Source organism: Gymnodraco acuticeps, unplaced genomic scaffold (assembly GCF_902827175.1).
Source record: "Gymnodraco acuticeps unplaced genomic scaffold, fGymAcu1.1, whole genome shotgun sequence".
Classification (NCBI taxonomy): domain Eukaryota; kingdom Metazoa; phylum Chordata; class Actinopteri; order Perciformes; family Bathydraconidae; genus Gymnodraco; species Gymnodraco acuticeps.
Window position 1 is genome coordinate 569,468 of NW_022990251.1, and position 24,708 is coordinate 594,175.

The 24,708-nt window shown below is 42.9% G+C and overlaps 1 protein-coding gene across 3 annotated transcripts; it reads right to left on the minus strand.

The window, feature by feature from the left end:
- Positions 1-12,529: 12,529 nt before the first annotated feature.
- On the minus strand, positions 12,530-24,659 carry wrap53 (WD repeat containing, antisense to TP53). Of its 3 annotated transcripts, XR_004569408.1 has the most exons (12): positions 24,427-24,659; positions 23,517-23,969; positions 23,197-23,380; positions 21,905-22,000; positions 21,395-21,503; positions 20,500-20,588; positions 17,716-17,939; positions 16,109-16,320; positions 15,294-15,397; positions 14,977-15,120; positions 13,213-13,978; positions 12,530-12,950 (listed from the first exon to the last, which is right to left on the minus strand). XR_004569408.1 is itself a non-coding variant. In XM_034220566.1 (11 exons), the coding sequence occupies exons 2-11, from the start codon at positions 23,791-23,793 to the stop codon at positions 13,765-13,767; spliced, it is 1,653 nt and encodes a 550-aa protein (XP_034076457.1). In that variant the 5' UTR covers positions 23,794-23,969; positions 24,427-24,659; the 3' UTR covers positions 12,530-13,764. The 3 variants fall into 3 exon arrangements, 2 of the variants coding, with proteins under 2 accessions (XP_034076457.1, XP_034076458.1); XM_034220566.1 differs by having other exon boundaries at positions 12,530-13,978; XM_034220567.1 differs by lacking the exon at positions 24,427-24,659 and adding an exon at positions 24,056-24,383 and having other exon boundaries at positions 12,530-13,978.
- Positions 24,660-24,708: the final 49 nt, after the last annotated feature.

Consider the following 24,708-nt stretch of genomic DNA (forward strand, 5'->3'; position numbering starts at 1 on the left):
AGGACGAGTCGGGTGACAGGCCCCACTGAGGGCCACACACACACCAATGTTTACACTGAGGCCCCCGGTTCACTTATACAAAAACACACACAGAAACATGTAGAAGGTGGGGAATGTAGGAGTGTCGAAACTGTGGCTGTACTGCCCCCATGTGGTGGATAGAGTGCACTATAGGTCAGAGGGATGTGTACCCTGACAGACCTCTAACCACACGTTGTGCTACAATGCTGAAAATACTCTCCATCCATCCATACACTTCAGAGGTCTTATTGTTATTATTATACTTTTTAGAGCTGCACCTGAACAATTACACCTGAGAGACCGATTGCTTTTAAATCGATTTGTACAATAGCTACAGTGGTGGAAATAAAAATCCCAGGCTTCCAAAAGTGCAACATACTGTACAATAAGACATTAAATAGTGCAAGTAAATCGTGATGTGAGTAGAATGCAAAGTAGTGTGCTGGAAATCAAGCCGAAACAATAACTAGGACACAAACTTATGTCACTTTTACTTCAAAATAAAAGCTTCAAATATATTTTGATGCTTCAATGACTTGTAAACTGGAGAATTGCCTCTCTTAAAACACTTGCACTTAATACGTTTGGTGAGCAGGTTGTATAATCTTCTGGGGAAAGTGTGTAAGGCTTTACGACGCTAATTGCTATTGTATTGCATTATGGGAAACGTAGGATCCAGCATTTTGGAGTTAGACCAACTTTAGAAGCTAAAAGTCAGTATCTCAGCATGAAAGCTGCAACACGACATACTTCCAGAAACATACGGGGGGAGAGAAACAGAGAGGAGATGATACCTTTAATATTTGTAATTGAAAATATTTCACAACTAAAGAGGAAACACTCGAAAGACCACGAACATCTCCTGCTGTTCCTGCACAGCCAGGGAGAGAAAGGAAATGGAAGTGAGACAGCAAAAGAAAATGGAGGTGGGGAGCAAAGATGATTAAGATAAAGTCAGGTCTGCAGGGGAGGAAGTCCTGAAACTGGCAAATATTTAGCATCTTGCTCAAGGGCAGGAATGTCCTCTGCTATGCAAAGTAGCGTGCTTTCACGAGAACTGTAATTGCAGGTTATGAGATCCAAACAAGAAACGAATCGATTTTTAAGAGATGGTCAGAGAAGGAGAAGCGAGCAGAGATGGAGCTGTTGCGCTGACCTCTTGAAAGCTTGCCAGGGCGGACGACAGAGCTAAATGTAGTGGAGGAAGACAGCGTGATTTAGACCACAGGAGTTCAGAGGTGAAGCTGGCATGAAAAACAGACCTTCTGCTCCGTCTGGGAATCTATCCGTGCGGGGTAAACTGGCTGCTTTCAGGTTCTCTCTCGCATTTCTGTGCGTCAAACATGAGTCAGTTTTGAAAATGGCCAAGCTATAAGATACCACCTACATCAGGTGCTGCTAATGTACCTTCCAGTGTGGTGTTTGACGATGTGTTTGCATGCTTTATGCACACCCGTAGCTGTATGTCAGTGTTTATTGGTGCTTATTTATTCATGCTGACCTCATTTACTGCACCGACCTTCAACTCTTCTTCATAACCGCATCCTCTCCCTGGTGGCTGCAGTGTGCTCCAGCTGCCAGACCTCGACCACACACACACAGTTCTATAAATACATACATGCATATAACACTTTCACACAGCATGTATAGCTGCAAACATAAGCAATTACAGTAAGTGCACGGGGAACATTATGCATGTGGTGGTAAGGTTAAGGATACACACGCACGCACACACAGACACCCATGGTGGCGGGAGCACAAAGACCCCTAGACAGGAAAACATATACCCTGGTGGGAGTGAAATTCATACCGAGGGGGGTGCAGAGAGCTTGGCACCGTCGCTGATAGATCTCAGCTGCACGTTATCCTTCAGAATCTTCCACACACACACCTCTGCTGCCAACACACACCGTCATATCTTCCTGTGACAGAGAAGACGGGGGCAGGGGGATTTCATGAGTGGAGGTGAGGGGTTGTGTAACGTGTGATGTGCAGATCACACGTACACATCGTACAGAGCGACTCGCTGATTCTGACAGTTGATCTCACACACACCTACATGCATTTACATACTGTGTGTTTGCTATTCAGCGTGTTAGTGAGGACTTCCTTCCTGATTTACCATTCGCAACATTACACTGTGTGACGTGTAGGCAGGCTTAGGAAGATGTCTTCAAATGTATTCCCAAAAATATATAATCAGATTACTGGTACATCTTTTCAAATGGGAATTATTAGCAGGATTACAATGTTATAATGCATTTGACTAGAGAATTATATATTATAGGTAGACGTACTGTCTGAATTGTCTTTTTGCTTTTCATTTAGGCTACTTTCATTTCTTTTTATAATGCAATTAATGTGTTGAACTAAAACAGCATTTTTAAACTTTCTGTAAACCTAGTCTAAAATGTAAGAGGACACATTTTTTATCCTAAATATTGAGGAATTTGATATTGAGGAAATCCAAAAGAAACATCAAGTTATCAGGTAACATTACTTGTTTTATATTGTGACTATGTTACTGATGACTTAACTATACTTAACCCAGGTTACTAGTATTTGTGACCGATTACATTTTTTAAAGTAACCCTTCCAACCCTGCTTGTGTATATATATAAAACATTTAGAAACCCAGTTTAGTGACTCATCATATTTCAGGTTTTTGGCTTGCAAAAAAAGTGTCTATTTTCTCCTCTAAGCCTCTGTGTTCCTTTTATCTGTATCATTTGTAGATGCCTAAAGAGACCTAAACCATCCAGTGTTTCACTAGAAAAGCCAAAATGAGAGGAATTAAAGTCCGATAAATGGTCTAAATTGAATTAGCAACACAATACCCAATTAAAAAACTGGATTCAGTACATAGCTGTAATCATTGTATCTTCACTCTAAAGTAGCCCCCTATGAGGTGCAGACCACCCACAATGTGTCCACTTAGGAGGATTTCCCTCTTATCTCCATGAGCATATCTGATGCAAGAACACGCTCGCACAAATCTATCCACACTTGGACTTTGGCTTTCATTTTCTCTGCGTGTCATATCTCCCCTCCTCTGCCTCCCTTTTTATTTTGTCAACAGGGCGCCTCCTTACTCCTACTAATCTCCTCCTCCATCTGTCTCCTCAGCCCCTAAGAGAGCTCCTCTGACCCGGCACACTCCTCCACCTGCTCCCCCTGACCACCTCTATGTACTGTGGCGAGGGGGGAATAAGGGAGGTTGTAGAAAGATGTGAAGAAAACGACTGGCGCTGAGACAATGTTGTCCATGCAGCCTGAGGGCAGGTAGAAGGATGAATTTAGGCCTCTACCTTTCCCAAGAGTGCAATTACACAAGCAATTACTCTCCGTGGGCATCACACACCCCACTAAACCGCCAAGATCACATCCAATCTGTCAGGGCCGGCTGGGATACAGGGTGCTTAGTGTTCTTCAATAGGCTCTCGCTCATGATGACTAGCTACAGAGATCGCCAGAGGGAATGTGTGGAGAGCAGGATGAGGGGATTGGAGGAGAATGAGAAGAGGGACACATGCGAGTTCATATCTTAAAGTTGATATTCTATATGTATTACGGCTTACATATCCGTGAGAGAAATATCAATGCGGAGCTGCTCGTTTCTACCTGTCAGCAACAGCGGAATATGATGATATGACACATCTTTTCTCTGCATTAATCTTCCCGGCTTTCTCAGATGGATATCCGTGTGCCTGCTTCCACATCTGGAGTGAATAGGGGATCAGACTCCAGAGTGAAATGAAACCTCATGGTGCACTGCCTTTTTTCCCCTGGCTTCAGAGCATACAGGTGCTAATTATTTTCACATCTAATGTAAACCAGAGAACAAGGACGCGTCAATCACCGCGGCTGCCTTTTGGAATGGAAATGGGGTGTATTCATAGGACTGCGGCTATTTTGGCAGCTGATGAAATGACTTGGTTGGGACTTGTAAAAATATCCCAACAGATTTAGGCTTTGTAAGGAAAAACCTAAAGTCATCTGAACTCCACACTGGTCCATCTATAATGAGCAGAAAATATGGCAGTGTGAACATTATAATACTCCTGACTGAGAACACTACAGGGGGTTCATCTTTGATATGTTCAATGAAGACTCATATCCTAAGTTCACAAAAGAAGTCATTGAAAAGCTGTAGGTAGGAAATGCATTGAACCTGACAACAAGACTGATAAAGTAAGGTATACACTACAGCCATGCTAGGCTAGCACTTCTGTTAGCCCTTTTACACAAAGGAGGTTCCAGGACCGGTTCTGAGCAGATTCTCAATTTCAAACTAGTTGTTATCTTATCTACAGCTTGGCCCAGAACATTTGTTCAACTCAGGTACCAACTATTTGCACGGCCAGGACTGACTATACTTCAGAGGCCCTGACGTAGCATAGCAGTGCTTTGGGTAATACGCTAACAGAATGCTAACATACTCAGTGACAATGCTAACACTTGTTCAACATCTCAGTTTAGCACCCTACGATTGCTAATCACCCACGAAACTAAAAAATCTGTAAAATGTCTTTAAAGTTTGGTATTTAAATGAAATACCATTCAGAGTTGCCTCAGAGAGGGTCCAACCAGAATATTATTACTTAAGTGTTACTTAATGTTTTAATGTTGTAGCTGGTGGAGAGTAATCACATTTAAACTACACTCTGTTTTAAGTTCAGTACTTGAGTAGAAACTTTTCAACAATGTCAGAGACCAAACGTCAGGATGCCAATTCCATTATTTTCTCGAATCTGTCCCCACTTGGTCCCTGAATTTGGGACAATAACGGCAATACTAATTTGCTGGAGTACTCTCTAAACCTCATGCTGTTCTAACTGTTGTCAAACATGAAAACTACCAAGGATCTCAGTAGCTAGCACACTTCTTTTGGTGTCACTGAAAGGCACAGAATCAGGATGAATGAATAAGTGATAGCTAAATATATACAAGCAGCTAGACAGGGTCGGCTCTAGAACAAATCGAATGGGGGGGCAATCATTTACCAAGGGGGGGCACACACTGCCGTCAACAACCAACACACAAACACCAACGCAACTTCAATTTCAAAAAACATGCTGTAAAGTTTATTGTCTTTCACACACATTGCAGGAGTGTAGTGCTATTTTATAGCGCACCTATGACTTGTGCATACATGCACGGTTGTGGCACAACCACCAAAACAGAAACATATGGACATCGGCCACCATATAAAAAGTGTGCAAATGTATTTAGTATCCTATCCATGCGAACATGTTTTAGGTGGGGGTGGACCTAACTTCCTCTAGGAGGGTCTGGGGGCATGCTCCCCCGGGAAGATTATTTTTTAAATATTGAAGTTAAATACATCAATCTGGTGCACTTTGAGAGCAAAATGAAGAGATCTATGAATACATCTCTCAACACCCATATGAAACAGAACTGTACACAGATTTACTTTTTCTTTATGGATATTTTACTAATTTAAACTGTATTCTTGTGTTACTGTCCTATAGTATTTCATACCCGTTTTTCATTAATTCTCTTATTTTTTTAATAACTATAGGCTAATGATCATATAAATGTGTTCCTCGCAAATACTTGTTTACATAAATGGTGACCAAACCGTTTGAGACCCACTGAGATAATTTACACTAAAGTGACCTATCTAAACACTGAGAGAGTCCTTACATCACTGAGCTGAGGTTATACGATCCTCTCAGTCTGACGCAGGACCGGACTGGGACAATAAGTCAGGCCGGGAATTATACACCCAGCCAGGCCACTACCAGTTTTATTTGTCAATTTTTACAGCGTTGCTGCCCATAGTGATAGCCCTCTAAATCTACTACCCAAAAATAAACATATGGACATGGGTTACTATTTAAAAAAATGTGCAAATCTATTTAGGAACCTATGTGAACATATTTTAAGTGGAGGTGGACCTCAAATCCTATAGGGGGGTCCGGGGGCATGCTCCCCCGGTAAGATTTTTTTTTAAATGTTGGACTTAAATGCATCAATCTGGTGCACTTTGAGGGGGAAATAAAGAGACTACACCCATATGAAACAGAACTGTATACATTTAAATAATCATAAAAACATGGCCATAACCAATAACATGCCATATCCAATATGAAAAAACATTGAAACTTGTTTATTTATTTGTTTTTGGTTCATTTATAGTTGTGAGTGTGTCTGTGCTCCTGAACCAGCCTCACCTGTCTCCCCCTGCTCCTCTTTGAGGCAGCAGCAAAGACTAGTTTTAGCTCTCAACAAGTTTATCTTACCTTTTTTCACCTAGTTAACATTTTTTTTGTATTATTCATGCATATTTTACCAATCACTACCCCCTCAAATGGAAATATGTGTTTACATAAATGGTGACCAAACCCTTTGAGACCCACAGAGATAACTTAGACTAAGTTAACTATCTAAACACTCAGAGTCCTTTACCTCACCTGAGCTGTAGTTATCAGTCTCTCAGTCTCACAGGAGAGGACTCTCCTCCACCTTGTTGTTGAAAAAGCTCCTTATATCCATTAGCGCAGCTAGCTAGCACCAGATGCTAACAACAATACACGTAACCGGTGCGCACGCTTTATCGCGCCACACTAACACACACCCTCCCGAACTTGAATGACACACAGACCAATCGAGGGCATTAGTATGATCTGTATGAAAGTGGCCATGTCGGCAGGCCACATTATGTATACAGCCAGTCACCCTCTGTGAGGCAGAGTCAGACCCACATTTGCGCAGCGTTGCGTTCACAATACATACATTAAAAAAAAAATCCTCAGGCCAGCAGGCCACTTAACAGGCCAGGCCATCGAGAAACCTCCCGGTCCTCCCGATGGCCAGTCCGGGCCTGCTGACAGGAGAGGACTCTCCTCCACCTTGGTGTAGAAACAGCTCTTTATCTCCGTTAGCATAGCTAGCTAACCAGATGCTAACAACAACATTCCACGTTACCGCTCGCGCACTCACAAAATGCGCTCGTGCCACACACACACACAGAGCCGAGCTTGAATGAAACACAGAGACCCAGAAGTAGGCTACTTGTACTGTACTGTATATCATATTATTTTCGATGGCTTTACTGTATAATCAGTGTAACAAATGAACAGATTGCTACCGGCTTTCATCTAAACACACAGCCACGTAATGATAACAAAACAAAAGTCGGGGGTCATTGGTCAGCAGGGGCGGACTGGGGGGAAAAAGTGGCCCGGGGATTAATTGACAGACAGGCCCACTTAATGCGCGGCATGTATCGGCCGGCCGGCGACAAAAGTATGTTACTTAACAAAAAACCCTATGCATTTTATGTTATTTTGGACAATTATTCATATAGTAATCACATTACCTGAGCCCTTGAGTTGCCTAGAGCAAAATAGTTACGGCATATATTTAGTGATTTTAATGTTAACAGATCATTGATGCAATAACATTTTGACCCAATTTGCCTGACTTGACACATGGAATAAAACATGGGCGTAGGAAGCATCCTCAATGTGGGTGAGACAATTTAACAGGGGATGTGGGCAGGTGGTGGACCTCACCTCCTTTAGGGGGGTCCGGGGGCAAGCTCCCCCGGGAAGATTTTTTTTAAATGTTGAAGTTAAATGCATCAATCTGTTACATTTTGAGAGCAAAATTAGGGACTAAATCTATGGCAGTCAGTCGGTTCAAGTCCCCGACCAGACCTATTTGTAGTGTGGACTTCTACTTGGAGAGGTCCCAGTTCACCTCCTGCCCTGCCGTGGTGCCCTTGAGAAAGGCACCGGACATCCCCCTTCCCCCCTCACTCCCATTGCTCCGCGGGCGCTGTACAATAGCTGCCCACTGCTCCTAGTACTAGACTCCTGGTACTAGGATGGGTTAAAAGCAGAGAACACATTTCACTGTGTGCTGTGTGCTCTGCATGTGTGACCATTAAAGAGGGTTTCATCCCTCCCAATTCTTCTTCTTCTTCTTCTTCTTCTTCTTCTTCTTCTTCTTCTTCTTCTTCTTCTTCTTCTTCTTCTTCTTCTTCTTCTTCTTCTTCTTCTTCTTCTTCTTCTTCTTCTTCTTCTTCTTCTTCTTCTTGCTTCGTCTTGCTTCTTCTTCTTCTTCTTCTTCTTCTTCTTCTTCTTCTTCTTCTTCTTCTTCTTCTTCTTCTTCACCCATATAAAACAGAACTGTAAACAGATTAACTTTTTCTTTCAACATTTATTTGAACAGCAAGTGGAGGCAAAAGTGACTGCACCCAAAATAATAAACCTGCTAGCTAACTAGCCTAAACTCAGTAACAGAATGTGGGCAACACGTTCTTCTCCACAGCCGCGCAACCTCTGAGTCAGACGTCACTTCCCCCTTTTCTATCCTATGGGTACAGCCACTCCCCCTGAACCCTGTTGTAACAACATAATACACCTTTTGGGGATGCAGCTTGGGATGTGAGGACATGGCTTAGAAAGGACATGTCGCCTTCTGTCCTGCCAGTGTTGGCAGGACATGAATTAAAATGTCGAACTCGGAATTCATTTTAAGGACATTTCGGCCAGGGGTGTAGAGCTATATTTGTTTAAGCACCGGATTGGCAAAACAGGAGAGTGTGTGCACCAGTCTGCCTTGATCTATGTATTAATGTCTGTGACCCTCACAGTATCTGCTGCCCGCAGCTGTTTTATAGAAAGAAAACCTCCTTCACTTCATGACATCTCTGCAGCACCAGGAGGCAGCGGGAGGGTTAACTCAGCCTCTGAGAAGAGGAGCGCGCAGTGCCTTTCACGCACCGCCTTTCACGCACCGCCTTTCACGCACCGCCTTTCACGCACCGCCTTTCACACACCGCCTTCACTGTGTTTACCTTCAGAATCATTAGAAAGGCTAAAGAGCGGTGTGGCTGATGTGTTTTAACCACACACACCTCTACACACACACACACACACGATTTAAACGCAGACTTTTGTTCCTCCATGTTACGTTGTTATTGTTTCACTGAGCGGACCCGCACATTTTTTTCAAACGCTCCCCTTTTTGGTCCATCTGCGCGGTTTTGTGCGCTGTGATGATTCGGCTGTACCTTTAGTAATGAATATTAAATGTTGTGAGGAAATCTTTCCATCAATAATTCCAATAAGTAATCCAAAATGTATTCACTTCAGGTTTACGAAAGTAACTGTAATCAGATTACTCGTTTTTCAAATGTAACGCGAGCTGAATACAGTTACTTGATTTTTGTATTCTGATTACGTAACACCGTTACATGTATTCCGTTATAACCCAACCCTGGCCACACCCCACTGGGCTGGGCTGGGCCGGAACACTTACAAATGTGGGCCGGTAGGATTTAGGTAAGCAAAAAAAAAAAAGGGAGTGGCCGGAACACTTACAAATGTGGGCCGGTAGGATTTAGGCATTAAAAAAAAATTTTTTTTAATTAAATTTCAAAAAAACATTTTATAAACTTTTTTTTTTTTTTTTTTGGCCCTCCGGCCCACACACAGCACCGGCCCACCGGGGAAACTCCCGGTATTCCCAATGGCCAGTCCGCCCCTGTTGGTCAGGCAACACACCAATCAGAGAGCAGCAGTGAGCACACCTCAGGCTGTGTTTTATATTTGTATTCTTTATTTCTGATGTATTTTTTTTTTTTTAAACGGCAAAGTGGCAAGGCTTGCCTCCCCCTGCGTTGGGGGGGCACAGTGACTAATTTGGGGGGGAACAGTGACTCATTTGGGGGGGCATGGCCCTCGAATGACCCCCCATGACGCCGACCCTGCAGCTAGATGACCCAGCATAACCTACTCAGGGTCAGGGAGGTGGATTCAGCAAGGCACTGACATGTCTCACTATCAGAGATCCTGACTCAACGATGTTTCATCTCCAAATCTTGTCCAACTGCAGCACAAATGTTATCAGGTTTAGATCTTACTTCATTTACGTTTCCTAAAAGCTGGAGATAAGGTGTCAGCTGTGTACATGTAGCACACAACCTATTACATCTGAAGAAAACTGGATGTAACATCTCAACTCAGCCGATGTGTCAGAGCCGGGTCAAAGCGGAGCCCTGTTCTAAGCGGCTGCCAAACGCATTCAAAGTCTCTCTGCGATAAAGGAGCCGTCCCTTTGACATTTTCAGAAATGCCATGTATGACAACCTCTGAAAGCTACAGCAAATGTGTTCCCTGTGCTGAAAAGCCTTTTCCTTTCAAAGTCAGCATGAGAGTGACAACCAGAGAGCAGTCTAGACATTTTAGCATCCCCGGCTTCAGAGTTGTGTTCCTCCTTTCCTCCGTGCTAATTCAGCCGGGGTCACAGCGCTGAGTGTTTGTTTGAGTGCTGTGGGATTAGGAGATTCAACAGGCAGACACTCATTTGAATAATTGTTTTCAAATGCCTTTCTTAATATCAAGATCCTATTACTTACTATTCCGCACTCTCCCCGATGATGAGCGCTAGGACTGTTAAGTTTGTGTGCGTGTGAGCATGTCTAATGGAAGGCACTTATGCAAGACCATAGAGACTCTCTCAGGATGCGAGGTAAATGGAAGTGCAGCACAGACACAGAGAGCCCTTGATGTGGATTGGCTCATTAACAGCACAAGTGGAGAGACTACTGCCGTCACCTTGGGATGAAGATAATGGCTTCGCTGTCATCTGTGTGGCAGCACAACGGTTTGGCTTTCTGAAGGCAGCAAAGATGCCGTTTTCTATACAACTTAACGTACACAGGTGTCATCTACAGTCATCTGTAGAATTGCATCAGATGCATGGTGGACCTGATTTAAAATCAATATAGGCCTATGTGTGATTAGTGTGTTTCTTTGTCCTGCTTTGACAGAGAAACTTCACTTTAACATGGTTGTCTTATCACGTTTTGTCATGATCTGATACTTAGTTTGTGGCAGAAAAACCGCATAAATGTAAAAGAAAGTGCTCTAAAGTGGCAACCATTCAGAATGTGCAATTGATTACGCCTTACCCTCAGGCAGGGGCGTTTCCTGTACCTGGAAACATTCGGGGCAAAGCCCACAGTTCATTAAGATACATTAAGGTACCGGGCGCTACAGTGGACATTGCTACTGCAACACTCCCCAGTCCCCACACGCACAGTACACCTGCGCTGCGACTGTTACAACGAAGGCTCGATATTCAGCTCAAGGCATATAGGTGTAAGCAGGGGTAAAGCGCTTTTTTTTTTTTTTTTACAAGTGGGGGGCGGACCTAACCTCCTCTAGGGGGTCCGGGGGCTTACATGTTGAAGTTAAAAGCATCAATCTGGTGCACTTTGAGAGCAAAATTAAGATATATGGATATCTTTCAACACCCATATGAAAACAGAACTGTAAACAGATTTTCTTTTTCTTTATGGATATTTTACATCACCCCCCTGTGAGTGACTGTGTAATGTAAGGTAGCTTCTAGCTTCATGTCGAACACTGACAGTAAGTCAACATTTTTCAGAGGATTTTTTTAAATCACCAGGTAACGCTAAAAAACACAACATTTATATTGTATGACAAAGTGTTGATTTAATATCTCTGGCTAGCTATAGCTACTTGCTAACGGTTTAGCTTACCCGCGCGATTCAAAGTAATGTCAACAACGTAGCTGTAATTTATGCTTTGCTTACATGCTCGCATAACTTGGAAGTTTACTGACATTTACATACCTTGTTTACCTGGCGCAAGTGGTGGCTCTGGGGTTGTTGTGTGAGACGCCACTTGAGAATTGTCGTGTTTTTTTTAAGAAAAATGATTGTCTGGTGCATAGACTGTATATGCCTATGGTATATGCATATGGTGTCTTGCCTCTGTTGCATTCACTGAACACGGGAAATTACATTCCTGCCGTCCTCTCTAATGTCATGATGAGGTTCAGGTAAAGCACAGTTAATGTATTATATTATTGAGGGAGAATTGTCCGGTGGCTAAAGAAAAAACATCCGGGGCTTAATCTGATTACAGCAAATCAGTACCGACTCAGTGAATACCTAGCAGATTTTTCAACAATCTCGTCTGTACAATACTGAACCACTTTGTGTTTTTTGTCAACAGACCCCATTTCAGGGTGCCAGCATTGTTCTATTCCCACTTCTCTACTCTGAGGGATTGGGATTAAGATGAGTACACACCATCAAACAAACAAATAGCAATCACTAAACCACTGGATTATTTATTACACCCGCTTCTTTTTCTCTGCCCCCAATCTTTCTTTCTACCTACTTCCCTCTCCCAAGGCGGAGGCGGTCGCTGAGCAACCCACACAACACAACAGTGCGGCTCTCCAACTTGGCTCTGCTCGATGTGCCCCTGTGGTTCCAGACAATCAAATACATGAGTGTGTGTGTATTCATTCGGAATGTGTATGTGTAAAAGTGAAAGCTATGAATAGTTTCCATCTCATGAGCTAAAGTCAATAGTCCCTTCAGTTTTGAAGAGCTGCCTCTTGACTAGAGTACAACATCATCTAGCATTCATCTGGGATTTATTACAAGGCATCCAAATCTGAACTGCCTTAAACAGAAAGGAATAAGAGCGTGAACATGTGAAGAGATATGCTTTTAATTCACTGCAGTTGAATGAAAACACCAGAAAGCCACCTGTCGCACATCAAGGCCTACATGGTTCCTGGTAGAGCAAATCTGTAGTAGTGCGTCATATGAGCTACACAATCGCAGCTTCTATTTGTTGGCAACACATCTGAGTTCCAAGAAGTGATGCCTGGATCAGCAGAGGCTTTACAATGGATAGATTCCTCAGTGTGTACAGATACAAGGCTTCGGTTGGAGCATGCTGTGCTTCCTCTGATCTACCTGCAAAGAAACCCTAAAACAAAGCACACCCCGGTAATGGCAACACAAGCCTTCATCAAATCACTGCGGCACATTATTGATGCGATTATACAAACACTGCGTTTTGTGCTGCCACATCACACGGGTACAAATGCAATCCGAGCCAGATCTGTAGAAAAATAATAGACATCACTCCGTGTGCACCAACTAATAAAAAGACGTTCACAGATTTGTATGAGGTTACGGTAAACCAGCTAGCTGCTTACAGAGAAATACATTCGAGAAACTAGAGTGATCATCATGGCTTTACAAAAATATACATTTGTGGGCACGCAGAGCGACGACACCCCGATAGTTTTAAAAAAAGAAGGTAAAAACGGGAGATTCCGTCAGTTTACAAAAGCAAAAGCTCAAGAACAAATGGCACTTACTGTAACTATAGCGGTCTGGAATCTCCGGGCAGCATTACAGCCACACACGTAAACACACTCCCACAGATACGACTCAGATCGAAGGGGCGATCAGTAGACAGACACTAGGCTGCTTCACGACACTCAAGGCCTCCAATTCAACCAAATTCAGGAAGCTCATTTGACATACATTTCAATAAAAGGCTAGATACATTTCACCTTGGCTGGATAAGAACAAAAACAGAAGTGATCCTAAGAATTAAATAACAAAATTGAGAAATATCAGGTTCTTTTACAATCCACATCTTGTCTAAGTAAAAGAAAACCCCCTGCTTTTAGCATTTCTTATTTTCATAATTGGCATCACAACAATTTAAACACTGTAATACAATGTTTAATAATGTCATGTTAACTCTGAGTAAGAGTCATGAGTCAATGTTGTTAATTTGCAGGTGATATTTCAAGAATGTCAGATATGTTGTGGGACTTTAAATGTTTCAAATTCTTTCTTCTCCTTAATTTTCAATATTGATCGTTCCCAAATAAATATCCCATGGCAGGTGTAGAGTAGCTTCAGGCCTCCACCACCTCTGTGCTGGGCTCTGGGCCTCCCTCTGGGGCGGGGGCCAGGGGTCCAGCCCACCACAGAGACAGAGCGTTGTCCTGTCGGATCTCCTGAGGTGACATCACAGCCTCCCCTCCCTCGCCCTCAGAGTCGCTCTTGTCGGGCGACGGGAACTGCCGCTGCCCGCTGGATGTTGCCAGCAGTGGCATGAAGGGATGAATACTGTGAAAGAAAATCAAGAATGGGAGGAAATGAAAATGATGGCGATTCCAGAAGAAGTGAAACCACTGGTATTTTGCACTGCAGTGCTGGGGACTCTATACAAAATTATAGCCGATTCACAACCGTGAGGCACAACTTATAGTTCATCAGCTACGAAATACAGTCGTTTTCATAAGTGCACACAGCAGCTGTGGTTATTGTTCTGTGTTCTCACGAAGAACAACACTACTGTGTGATATTAGAAGTCGGACATTTGAATCCTTTTCTTCTCTCATCTAAAATACGTTTGGATGATTTGTTTGCATTTCCTATGCTTTTGTGCGACTGATAGGGGGAAGAAAACAAGACACCACAGCAGAACAAAAAGGAGGAGAAACAGAGCATGAATGAGAGACCTTTAACCTCTCTGTTCACTGCGCTGCTATCCTCTTTACTGAAGCCCAATAACACTTTTTGCTTATTAAGATTCATAACATGTGTTAAATTTGTATAAGAGCTAGTTTTGTGTGGTTGTATTTGACTCCCGACAACTATCCCATGACCTGGACTATAATTGAGTTTATATTTTTTACCAATTTATTTCAAACAATACATTTTTGTAAAATCAAGTCTAATTATTTAGCCCTTATCCTCCATGGAAAGTAATGACAAAAAAAATCCACTTTTGTTGAAGCCAATATAATGAAAAAAGTCAGAACATGTTTTCAATAATTACTAATGTATCCCAAAATATGTCAGAGTATCTAAAAAAGTATGAGAAACATACTCTAGTCATCTCTTAATATGTCAAAATAAGGACTAAGTATCTCTAATTAATGAAAACAATTCTTGAATATTATAACTTTATATCTCAAAATAAAGACTTAGTATAATTGGAACTTACATAAGTCGTTAGTTTCATCTTTTGTCACAAAAAAAAACCGTAGTCAACTTTAATCTGACATTTCATCAGCACCTGAAGCAGTAATACCCAGGTTAGATGTTTTTAGCGATCATACCTGATGCCGTTGGTGCAGTCCCAATGGGCGTTGAACCTGAGCTGAGGTTGCAGTAACTCCTCGTCTCCATCAGGAGGAGCTGTCAGGGTGTCCCAAACCGACACCACCCCCCCTGTGTCCCCGCTCAGCAGGTACCTGCCAGACCTGCTCAGAAACAAACAAAAAAACAAGGTCACACATGATGGATCAGCATTTACACAGCCATGTGAGGGTTTAACTAAAATGTCGATCTAAATGAAAAGATGTAGAAAAGCAGGAAGAGTGACAGTTTGCTCATTTACATTAGAGTACAATTCTAGGTATTGAAACAAACGTACGGGTCCAGATCAAAGTAGATGCGTTGGTTAGTGGCGACGTTTCTCTTCAGTGAAAACAAAACCTTGCCTGGGTCTCTTAGGTCCCAGCACAGGATTTCTGGATCCTACACACACACACACACACACACACACACACACACACACACACACAGTTCACAAGAGTGTATTGTCTGACCCACAGGCAGTAATGTTTGCACAACCACTAGACCTATCAATTATTGCTTTGACTTTCTACTGGTTCCAAATAGACCTACAGTGTACAGACAAAGTGTACTCTTGACCCCATCGCTAAATTGCAGATCAATTAACTGGCAGGGTGACTGGCATGCTACAGACTAACTGTGTAGACTCTGGAATGCTTAACATGTGTATATCTAATCTGAACAAGACGCCATACGGTAACAGGAGTGAATGGGGGGCATTGAAGCACACAGAGGTGAATGGCTATGAGGTCTGTGCATTAGTTTGTAAATAGAAAACTTAGGGCAGACTCCGGACACTTTCTAAAAGCAGAGGAAAATAAAAACTAATGGGTGCAAATTGAACTGCTGCAGCACCTTTGTGAAACAGTGAATAATTCAGACTTTGGGGGGATGCAATAATAAATCAGAACAATTAAAAGCAGACTCATGCAATCAAGACAGGAAAGTAGCATAAAAAGCTCTCGTCCAAAAGCTCTGACGATGCTTTGTAATTCCATTTAACCGCCATTTGTTACCTACTTCACACACAAAGCCTCCTGGTGGTGCATATATGATGCATGATTACCCAGAGGTCCCTTGTCTGCATGCTGTTCTATGCAAGTGTGTGTTCACCTTGCGTCCTCCGGTGTACAGGTAGTTGCCATCGGGGGAGAAGAGCAGATGGGTGAGGCCTCCGTGGTGGCGGGTGGGCAGCAGGGCCAGCTGGGAGCCGTCTTGGCAGGAGTAGAGGCCAGCGCAGCGGGAGTAAGAGCCGCAGGCGTAAACAGACTGGCAGGGGCTGAAGCCGAAGCAGGAGATAATGCCACTTTGGCCCTGCTTCTTCACTGCAGCAAAGACAACAGAGTGGCATTTGGCAGAGCTTTAATACAAAAGGTTCACGAGAAACAAGTCCCAATCACTTCTACTCAAAGTCACATTTTCTGGCATTTCCAACATCCCCGATCTTAAGGGGGAAAACGTTTCTCACAATGCGCACATTTTAGGGTTCAGTGGTTCATGTATTCATGCAAAACCCATCACATATTTGACATGCCTGAGTGCCTGAAACCTTTAGCCATGCCCAGTTAGCAACAGGTAGATAGGCGTGCAGCAAAGGGAGACTTGTGTATAAGATGTCAACAATGTGTCTGTTTGTTCACAGTGTTCTGCTTAAAGAGGACACATTCTGCTCATTTTCAGGTTCATATCAGTATTTAGAGTCTCTACTTTGACATGTCTCCATGCTTTAATGTTCAAAAAGCTCTTTATTTTTCTCATACTGCCTGTGCTGCAGCACCTCTTTTCCCCCTCTGTCTGAAACCAGAGCCCAGTCTGCTCTCATTGGTTAGCTGGCCGGCTCTGTTGTGATTGGTCAACCGCTTAGATGTGTTAGAAATATCCCGCCCTTAAGCATAGCAGGTACAATCTGTTGGGCGCTAACCAATAAAAGCGCGAGTGTTACCTAGTGATGTCACTGTTACAGAACCTTGGGATTTTAGCTTTTGCAAAAACCTTTACAATATATGACAGGAAAGGGAAAAGCTCAGAAAGCTAAAACATTGCCTCTTAATTGCAATACATAAATGCTAAGGTGCTTAGAATGTATATGTATAGCCATTGAGAAACTAAATGAAAACTCTGAATACATAGCATAAGAGAAGCTTTCAGTTTCATAGCCCATTGTGACTATCTGTCCTGTGGTGGATTAGAATGTCATACTTCAGCACGTTAGCTACAATACAGACAGCCTCAGGTTCACTTTATTTCGGTATGTTACAAAGCCTGCCATCGGAGGAAGGTTGTTTGAAGTGTTTGACAGAGATTGAGAATTCATCACAATAAACATGTGCTTCCCTTTACTTGTTTGTCAGAGGCACATAATAAAAACTGTCCTTGTTGATCTGTTCAAAGAGACGTTAGACTATCAGATGAGACAGCCGGCTGTCAAACTAGGACTTTTTGAAAATAAGAAACTTCACATTATCCTTTTCACATTGTCTTTGGTTACCAATTGTTTGTCTTGTGGGTTTGCTTTCCTTAGAACATTGCTTTTGAACACAATTCTTTTACAGTTATTGCCCTTGAACAGCATCAAGTTATGAAAGTTTTTCCCTGCTCTCAAAAATGAATACAAATAATTTATAATTCATATTAAGATAATATCCTTGCAATATAGTTGAGGGTGGTTGGTAGTCTATAAGCTAAATAAAATAACTGTGCGAGAGCAGTTGATAACTGACCTACGGTGGGCCACTCCTCACAGTCTCTTCCTGGCCGATCGGTGTAGAAGACCCTGACGGTTTTGTCGAAGCCGCAGTAGAGCTTCGATCCGTCAGGCGAGAAGCAGAGGGAGTGGGCCGCCGTCAGCTCGTCCAGGTGATTGTAGGGTCGGAAACTGGCTCGCACCTGCCCGTAGAATGCATCCCACAGGTGGACTGGGTTGTCACGGCTACTGCTGGCTAGACTGCGGACGAAGAGTGAGAGGTCAGACAATGAGAAAGTGTAGAGAACAGCGAGTCATATGAGGAAAGGGATAAACGACAGGCAGACAATAGGAAGTGAATGATGCAAGAACATATGACTTGAGCAGTGAAATAATATAGTCTACTTGACTATAAAAGTGGAAAAAGTTGTACTTGAATATCAGAGGATACAGATCTGATTGAATTTGAATACACTGCTGAGATTCTCTTGAAATATACATCATGTATGACCACAAATGGTCTTGTTTGATACAGTTTCTAACCTCTACCGCACCAACCACCTGAATGTATCAATGCATCAAAACCAACACGCAGCATTATGCTACGCCTCATTATGGAGACAAGACCACAGCACGCACTCTTATTGATTCAAATCAGGGCCAAAGACTGAGCCATGCCTTTTTAACTCTAATTACTGGGCGCGATACAAATGGCAAAAACATCACTGCGGCTCAATTAGACAAAGGAAATTAGCCCCTGCCGCTGCTGCCGTGTTCTGTTACGGCCCCTCTGAGCCGCTGCTTTATGCCGCAGCCGGGAAATGCCCAATTATAATGCTAGACTGCTGCTAGCTTGGCGCAATGCCTAGAAGTCAGTGCAACTTAACCGAGCCATAACGGGGGCCCTTATTCCCTCTCTACAGGAGGGGGCATCAACAACACACGGCTTTTGGCAGTCAGAACTTCAAGGAGCTCAGGGGGAGGAATGAGAAACAAAAAGGGAGTTATGAAAAGAGGGAGGAGAAAGACAGTAAAGGCCATCGGGAAAATCCTCAATGTGTTCAATAATCACAACGTTTCATCTTTAACAATCTACCCTGAGCTCGTCCGACCGCCTGTGCCCTGCAGAGCCCCCCTGTCATGTGTGGCATAGATCTGAAGAAGATGAAGAATATTTGCTGTCAGCTCCTACTGGCATCCTCCTCTTCATGACAGACAGGTCTTTGGACGGCTTTGGCAGACACACACAGGCCTCTCAAGAGGTTCACTGTCCACACGAGTCGTTTGTTTATCATTGTGCTGTTTACACAACTCTCATCTTTGCTTGCTAGCTCATGAGACCCCCCCCCCCCCCTACTCTTCTTCCACAGTGAAGGCTGTCTGGTCTTCAGGGGGCTTGATTCCAATGCTAGGCTTTGATCAGAGGGATCTTTTAAAGGGTTAGGGTCGGTAAGTGGAGGATGACAGGAGCCAGGAGGGGGGAGAGGTATACATGAGGGTGGCTTGACCTCAGCTCAGAGGTGGAAGAAGTACTTCAATCTTGTACTTCTACTTTCTACCAAATTGTAGTAATACTCTCTTACAAGTAGAAGTCCTGTATTCAAAATGTTACTCAAGTCAAGTAAAAAAGTATTGGCATCTAAATATACTTAACGAACCAAAAGTAAAAGTACTCATTATGCAGATTGGCCCATGATTATATTTCCCGTCATTAATCCATATCTGCAGGTAAAGGTAGCAGTAGAGTTACAATTGCGGTAGTAGTACAATATTAACCTCTGAATTGTGGCGGAGTAGAATAACAAAGGCGTATAAAATGGAAATACTCAAGTTAAGTACAAGTACCTCCAAATTGTACCCAAGTACAGTACTTGATTAAATGTACCTTGTTACTTTACACCACTGAAATGAACCTTGCGTGGATGTGTCAATGAAAGCACCTGTTACGTACAGTTGGAACATCCTCCATGCCTCCCACTACTAGTTAATTGTTTGAAGATAGCGTCGTTCTCTCTGACAGATACAGAAATACTTAAAGCCATGTATACCTGGGTGTCCTGCCAGAATTAAGTCTAAGTGTTGGAAACACTGCATGGCTGTTACTCTAGTCAACATGTAATGTCCACGGGGATGGTGTTACTGATGTTTGCTCTGTTTAACAGTGCAAGCCAACAGTGATGTCACTAATACCCTGCTAGAGCCAGCTAAAAAAGACAGACATGAAAAGAGAAGCCCAAAGTCAGGGAATCGTGAGGCCCTTTTAGAAGTCAGGGAATCGTGAGGCCCTTTTAGAAGTCAGGGAATCGTGAGGCCCTTTTAGAAGTCAGGGAATCGTGAGGCCCTTTTAGGTGTCTGTTCCCCGGGAGGGCTGTTAGAGGGATGAAACGCGCCGAACAGCGCTGTCGGCCTAAAACAGCCAACGCATTGCAGCGGAGGCAGAGGCAGACTACACAGAGGCCAACTCTTCACTCATAATGAGAGACATCAGAAAGCTTTTACAGCCACATCCACACTGGCAGCTGGCTCCCACAACGAGTGCAAATACAGAGGGGATGAAAGTATGAGTCACAGGCATACAACGATATCCTCTGCGCAGTCTGTTACACCGAATGTCTTCAGTGTCCATCACTAACCATCCAAGATTAAAAACACCAATCATCCACTGACACCAGCCTCTATAAACAACACAGTGCTTTTCTGTTTATACATCCTTCACCATGTGGCGGGCTGACCTTCAAAGTGAACTTTAAATGTCTCATCTATCCAACTGTTAAGAGCTGAGGCTCAGGGCAGCGTCTGGCAAAGATCAAGTGGAACTCACAAGCATGTGTCCGCGTCCAGAGAGTTCATCTTGGGGTACCAGCAGTAGTCGTAGATGGTGTCGCCCTCTGCCATCCTGAGCACTGGACTCTGCCGCAGAATTAAACAAAGAAAGAAGTCAGGAATGTAAAGACTTCGAGGCAAAGTAGAAATAAATTCTAAAGACTGATGGGATTGATCTGCACTAATGCTGCTGCTGAACAGGTGGCTACAATGTCACAGACTTTTGTCACGTAATCAAATGAAATATCAGATCATGCACCATTTCAGAAATAGAGCTCAATTATCTACCCTTTTCACAAGCGCTGAGGCATTTCTGTAATAGGAGGGAAATTGATTATATTTCCATTATATTTGTTCAGTGATCCCGATCTACCAGCCTGTAATACAATTAAGAGATTGGCTCGCTACTTGATACCTCCCCAAACCTAAAAGGACAGAATGTCTATTCTATTCTCACTGTTAAATCTCAAGCTGCTACATTAAAGTGCATGACATGCTCGTTCTGAGTGGATTGTTACACAACATGCACACATACAACAACATACTGACAGTCTTTGTATGAAAAGGTCAGACAACACAAGACGGGATGATGACCTTTTCTTGACAGGAAATACATCATCATTTAGAAAGTTTAGAAAAAATGGGAAATATCTCAAACATTATTAGGACATTAAAAAAGAGGTACTGCAAAACAGATGCTATTTGTTAGATCTAAATGTCAAAGCCTCACAAATCATACATTTTGGATACTGTAATTCAGCAAAAATAATGAATAGGACAGATACAAAATCGATTGCCATCTCCATGTTATTGTTGTATTAAATAAACGTCTTCTTCCATCTTCAATACAATTATTTGGTGAACCCCTGTTGGTAAACGTTCAGTGTGCGCACCATCTCAGGAAGCAGGTCCCAGTTGTAGCTGTAGATCTCTGGAGGGAGGTTGTACACACGGAGCACATTGTCTGCACTGTTGGTCAGGATACAGGAACCATCAGGGGCCCTAGTTTAGGAAATAAGGGAGCATGAGAAAAATATGATGATGTATTAACAGCGGTAAACTAAGAACTTTTCAACAGGTTGGTTCTATGCCTTTGTATGCAGTTATAGTGCATGGAGTACTAGTATCCTCCCTTTACCAAATGTACCGTCTGCACTATTGTATCTATAATGGACTGAGGATGACAAAAAGGGCGAGTCATTTTCCTAGCTTCATTTGCAAAGAAACAATATATTTGCAATTAACCATGGCATCAATATGGGCCCTTTGCCATTTCTGCCAAGGCACAACATGGGCAAGTATAATGGTCCTACATTTTGTACTCACAAAGGTTGATGCAACACATTTAAACTTCTCATCCACGTGGTGTATTATGATTCAATTGAAATGTGATCAAAGATTACCATTTGCAGCCTTTGAGGTAATTCTCTGGGAGGTTGGAATACTCTGTGCAGGAACCAGTCAGCATCTGGGGATTCTGGGTAAAATCTAGGCCGACGCTAGAAGCAAGATAGAAAGAACACCAAGTCTTGGGTTAATGAGTTTAGAAGACAGCAATGGGAATTTCACACAAAAAACTAAAAGACGAAATACTCTGTCTCACTAATGCCAAGGGCGTAATGTTACCAGAGTAAATGAAACGACAACATTGACTTGTAAATTGTGCTAAGAACTGGTTTAATTAGGTGAAATATAATCCAATAAATGTCCTAGCCCGGCACAAAACTGTTGCTGCATATAAACCACAATGTCAACTTGCACAAAGCCCAACAGTAAGAGTTGGACACAGTGTCACCACACAGTGGACTAGCTTGTTTATCACAGTATCTACAGGTTAAATCCATTATTATGTATCACTTGTGATGATCTCCAAATGTTGCTATTGTGATTAACCGTGTGCAATACTTTACCTCAAAATCACTGCTAACATCAAATGCTGCCACTGTGTATTTATAAAAAATAGTTTAATTACAAGTCCCTCACAATTCCATGCTTGGCTTTGGCTAAGGAAACTGAAAACAGAATCTGTGTTTTAAATGAAGTGTGCTTTTGTTTCATTAGTCTTATTTATTTGAAGGCCCATATCATTATATTTGTCTCCGTATTTTAAACATGGTTGATTGCATCAACATAGGTAAAACTCATGATTATACTGTTCTTAAGCTGGATTTGTTTTACTTACCTATATTTTATACACAATTAAATGAAATATGCATCTCATGTAATGTAGGATTCCTGGGTGTCACTGCATGTACTGAAGAGCAGTACCTCCTGTCGAAAATAAGCTAAAAGTGTTTCAAATGCAGAAAACAGCTAAAAGAACAGGAAGGTTTTTGCAAGTACCCTTAATTTCATTTATACACAGAAGGTGGGGAACAAACAAGTCACATTTGTGTGATAGTGATTGCAAAAACAGCCAATCAAAGAATCTGATCAAGAAACAAGGGCAGTAGTACCACCACTTATTGCATTATAATATTTTGGACTATGTGACCTTTTTGCAAAACAACCAGTTTACCCAAGTACATACTCAAAACCATCTCTCTCCTTTCCAAAACACATGTGTTTAATTCATGTTTGTAATCCGACATAGGATCTCCACCTCCCACATGATGGTGTGAGGGCTGTATATTTACCCCTAGTTATGTGGAAACAGTGGTTAAAAATAAACCTGACATCATGGTCCTCCACTTACCGCTGTGCTTCACTGGGGCTGTCTGCAGATCCGTCACCGTGTGGACCCTCCTCTGGTTTTGCCTCTCCTTCTTCTGTGGGTGCATCATGCCCTACGTCTCCATTCTGAGGCCATTCTTCTTCACTGACGGACACCTCTTCCCCTACTTGACCTTCCTCCACGCATTGTTTTGGTTCTCCTGTTCCTAGAATCAAAGAGTAAAGTTCAATAATCTGCTAAATAAATACTGAATCATAATCACTGACCCGCAAAATGTTATCTGAATGTATAAAGGTTTCCCCCCTTATTTCATTTGATGCATGCACTTGAAAACACTCTACTTTGTGCTGGTGATGCTGGGCCTTCCTGCAGCAAGACAACCTGTGCTGGTATTTCTCCAAGCACCTCGACGGGCTTGACAGCCTGCTCCAGTCCCTCCTCGCTTATTCTGGGACGTTTGGCAGGCAAAGTTGCCCCTTCGTCTAAGGTCTCCCCCACCTCGAAGTCATCACCTTCAGGCAAAGGTGGGGCCTGATAAGGGGGCTCATTATCCCCTTCAGGGTCCTGCCCTGCTCCTGTCGCACCTCCGCTTTCCCCACCTCCAGCTGTTTCAGACATCTCTCTTTTGTTGATCTTTTTCTCCTGTCAAGTCCTGTACCTGGCGTCCAATTGCCTTGTGTCCTTTGTTTGGCTGTCAGACGTGAGTTAGGTGAGTGCTACTGGGATAGTGCTTCTTCTTGCAGTATCGGTGTTTGAGTCTGCTGGGGGTCGAGGACATCACAGCACCCGCTAGCCTAGAACACAGTGACGAGGGTAACATATGAAGTAAAGAAAGGTGAGGCCAGTTAAGTCAATCAAGACAATGGAATACAAGTGTTACCGTAATTCAAGAATATATGTGCACTTTCAAAATCATAGACACATTAACCGAGGTGAATGAATCGTTCTTGTTAAAGGAATGAGTAATTGACTCAAACCCGCTCGTGCAAACACCTGTGGAAGGACACGCCACTCCAAACTAGCATTAATGTTAATTTGGCTAAATTCGCGCTTTGGAGGTATGAGTTACTTCAAAGAGTCTTACAGGTGTTACCCTTTGCATGATTTACTGCATTTTAATGCCTTTAATGATGCTGAAAATAAGGCAGAATGTAAAATGTTCCTCTAGACTTCGGTCCACAACAGAAACGACAACCACCTCACGTTAGCTTGTTAGCATGTAGCCTAAGCTAGCATTCCGATGCTACCTACCTGTGTTGAGGCTTGCCCGGCCTTTGGTTCTGCCTGCAATTTGGTTATAAACACTTTCACCCTCGACAGCGTCAGAGTTTCACCCAACGCCGGTGTGTGCGAATAAAACGCAATATGCGACGCCCTTCTTCCTCGAGACTTGTCTTCGCCGGTTTATTGATAGTAGTTGTAAACACTGTGGGCCGCCATGTGTTTAAAACTCTCGCGATACTTACGCTGATGACGGCAACGCGCTCATTCTAATTCATGAGCACAGCATGGTCTGTCTCATGTAAACATGAT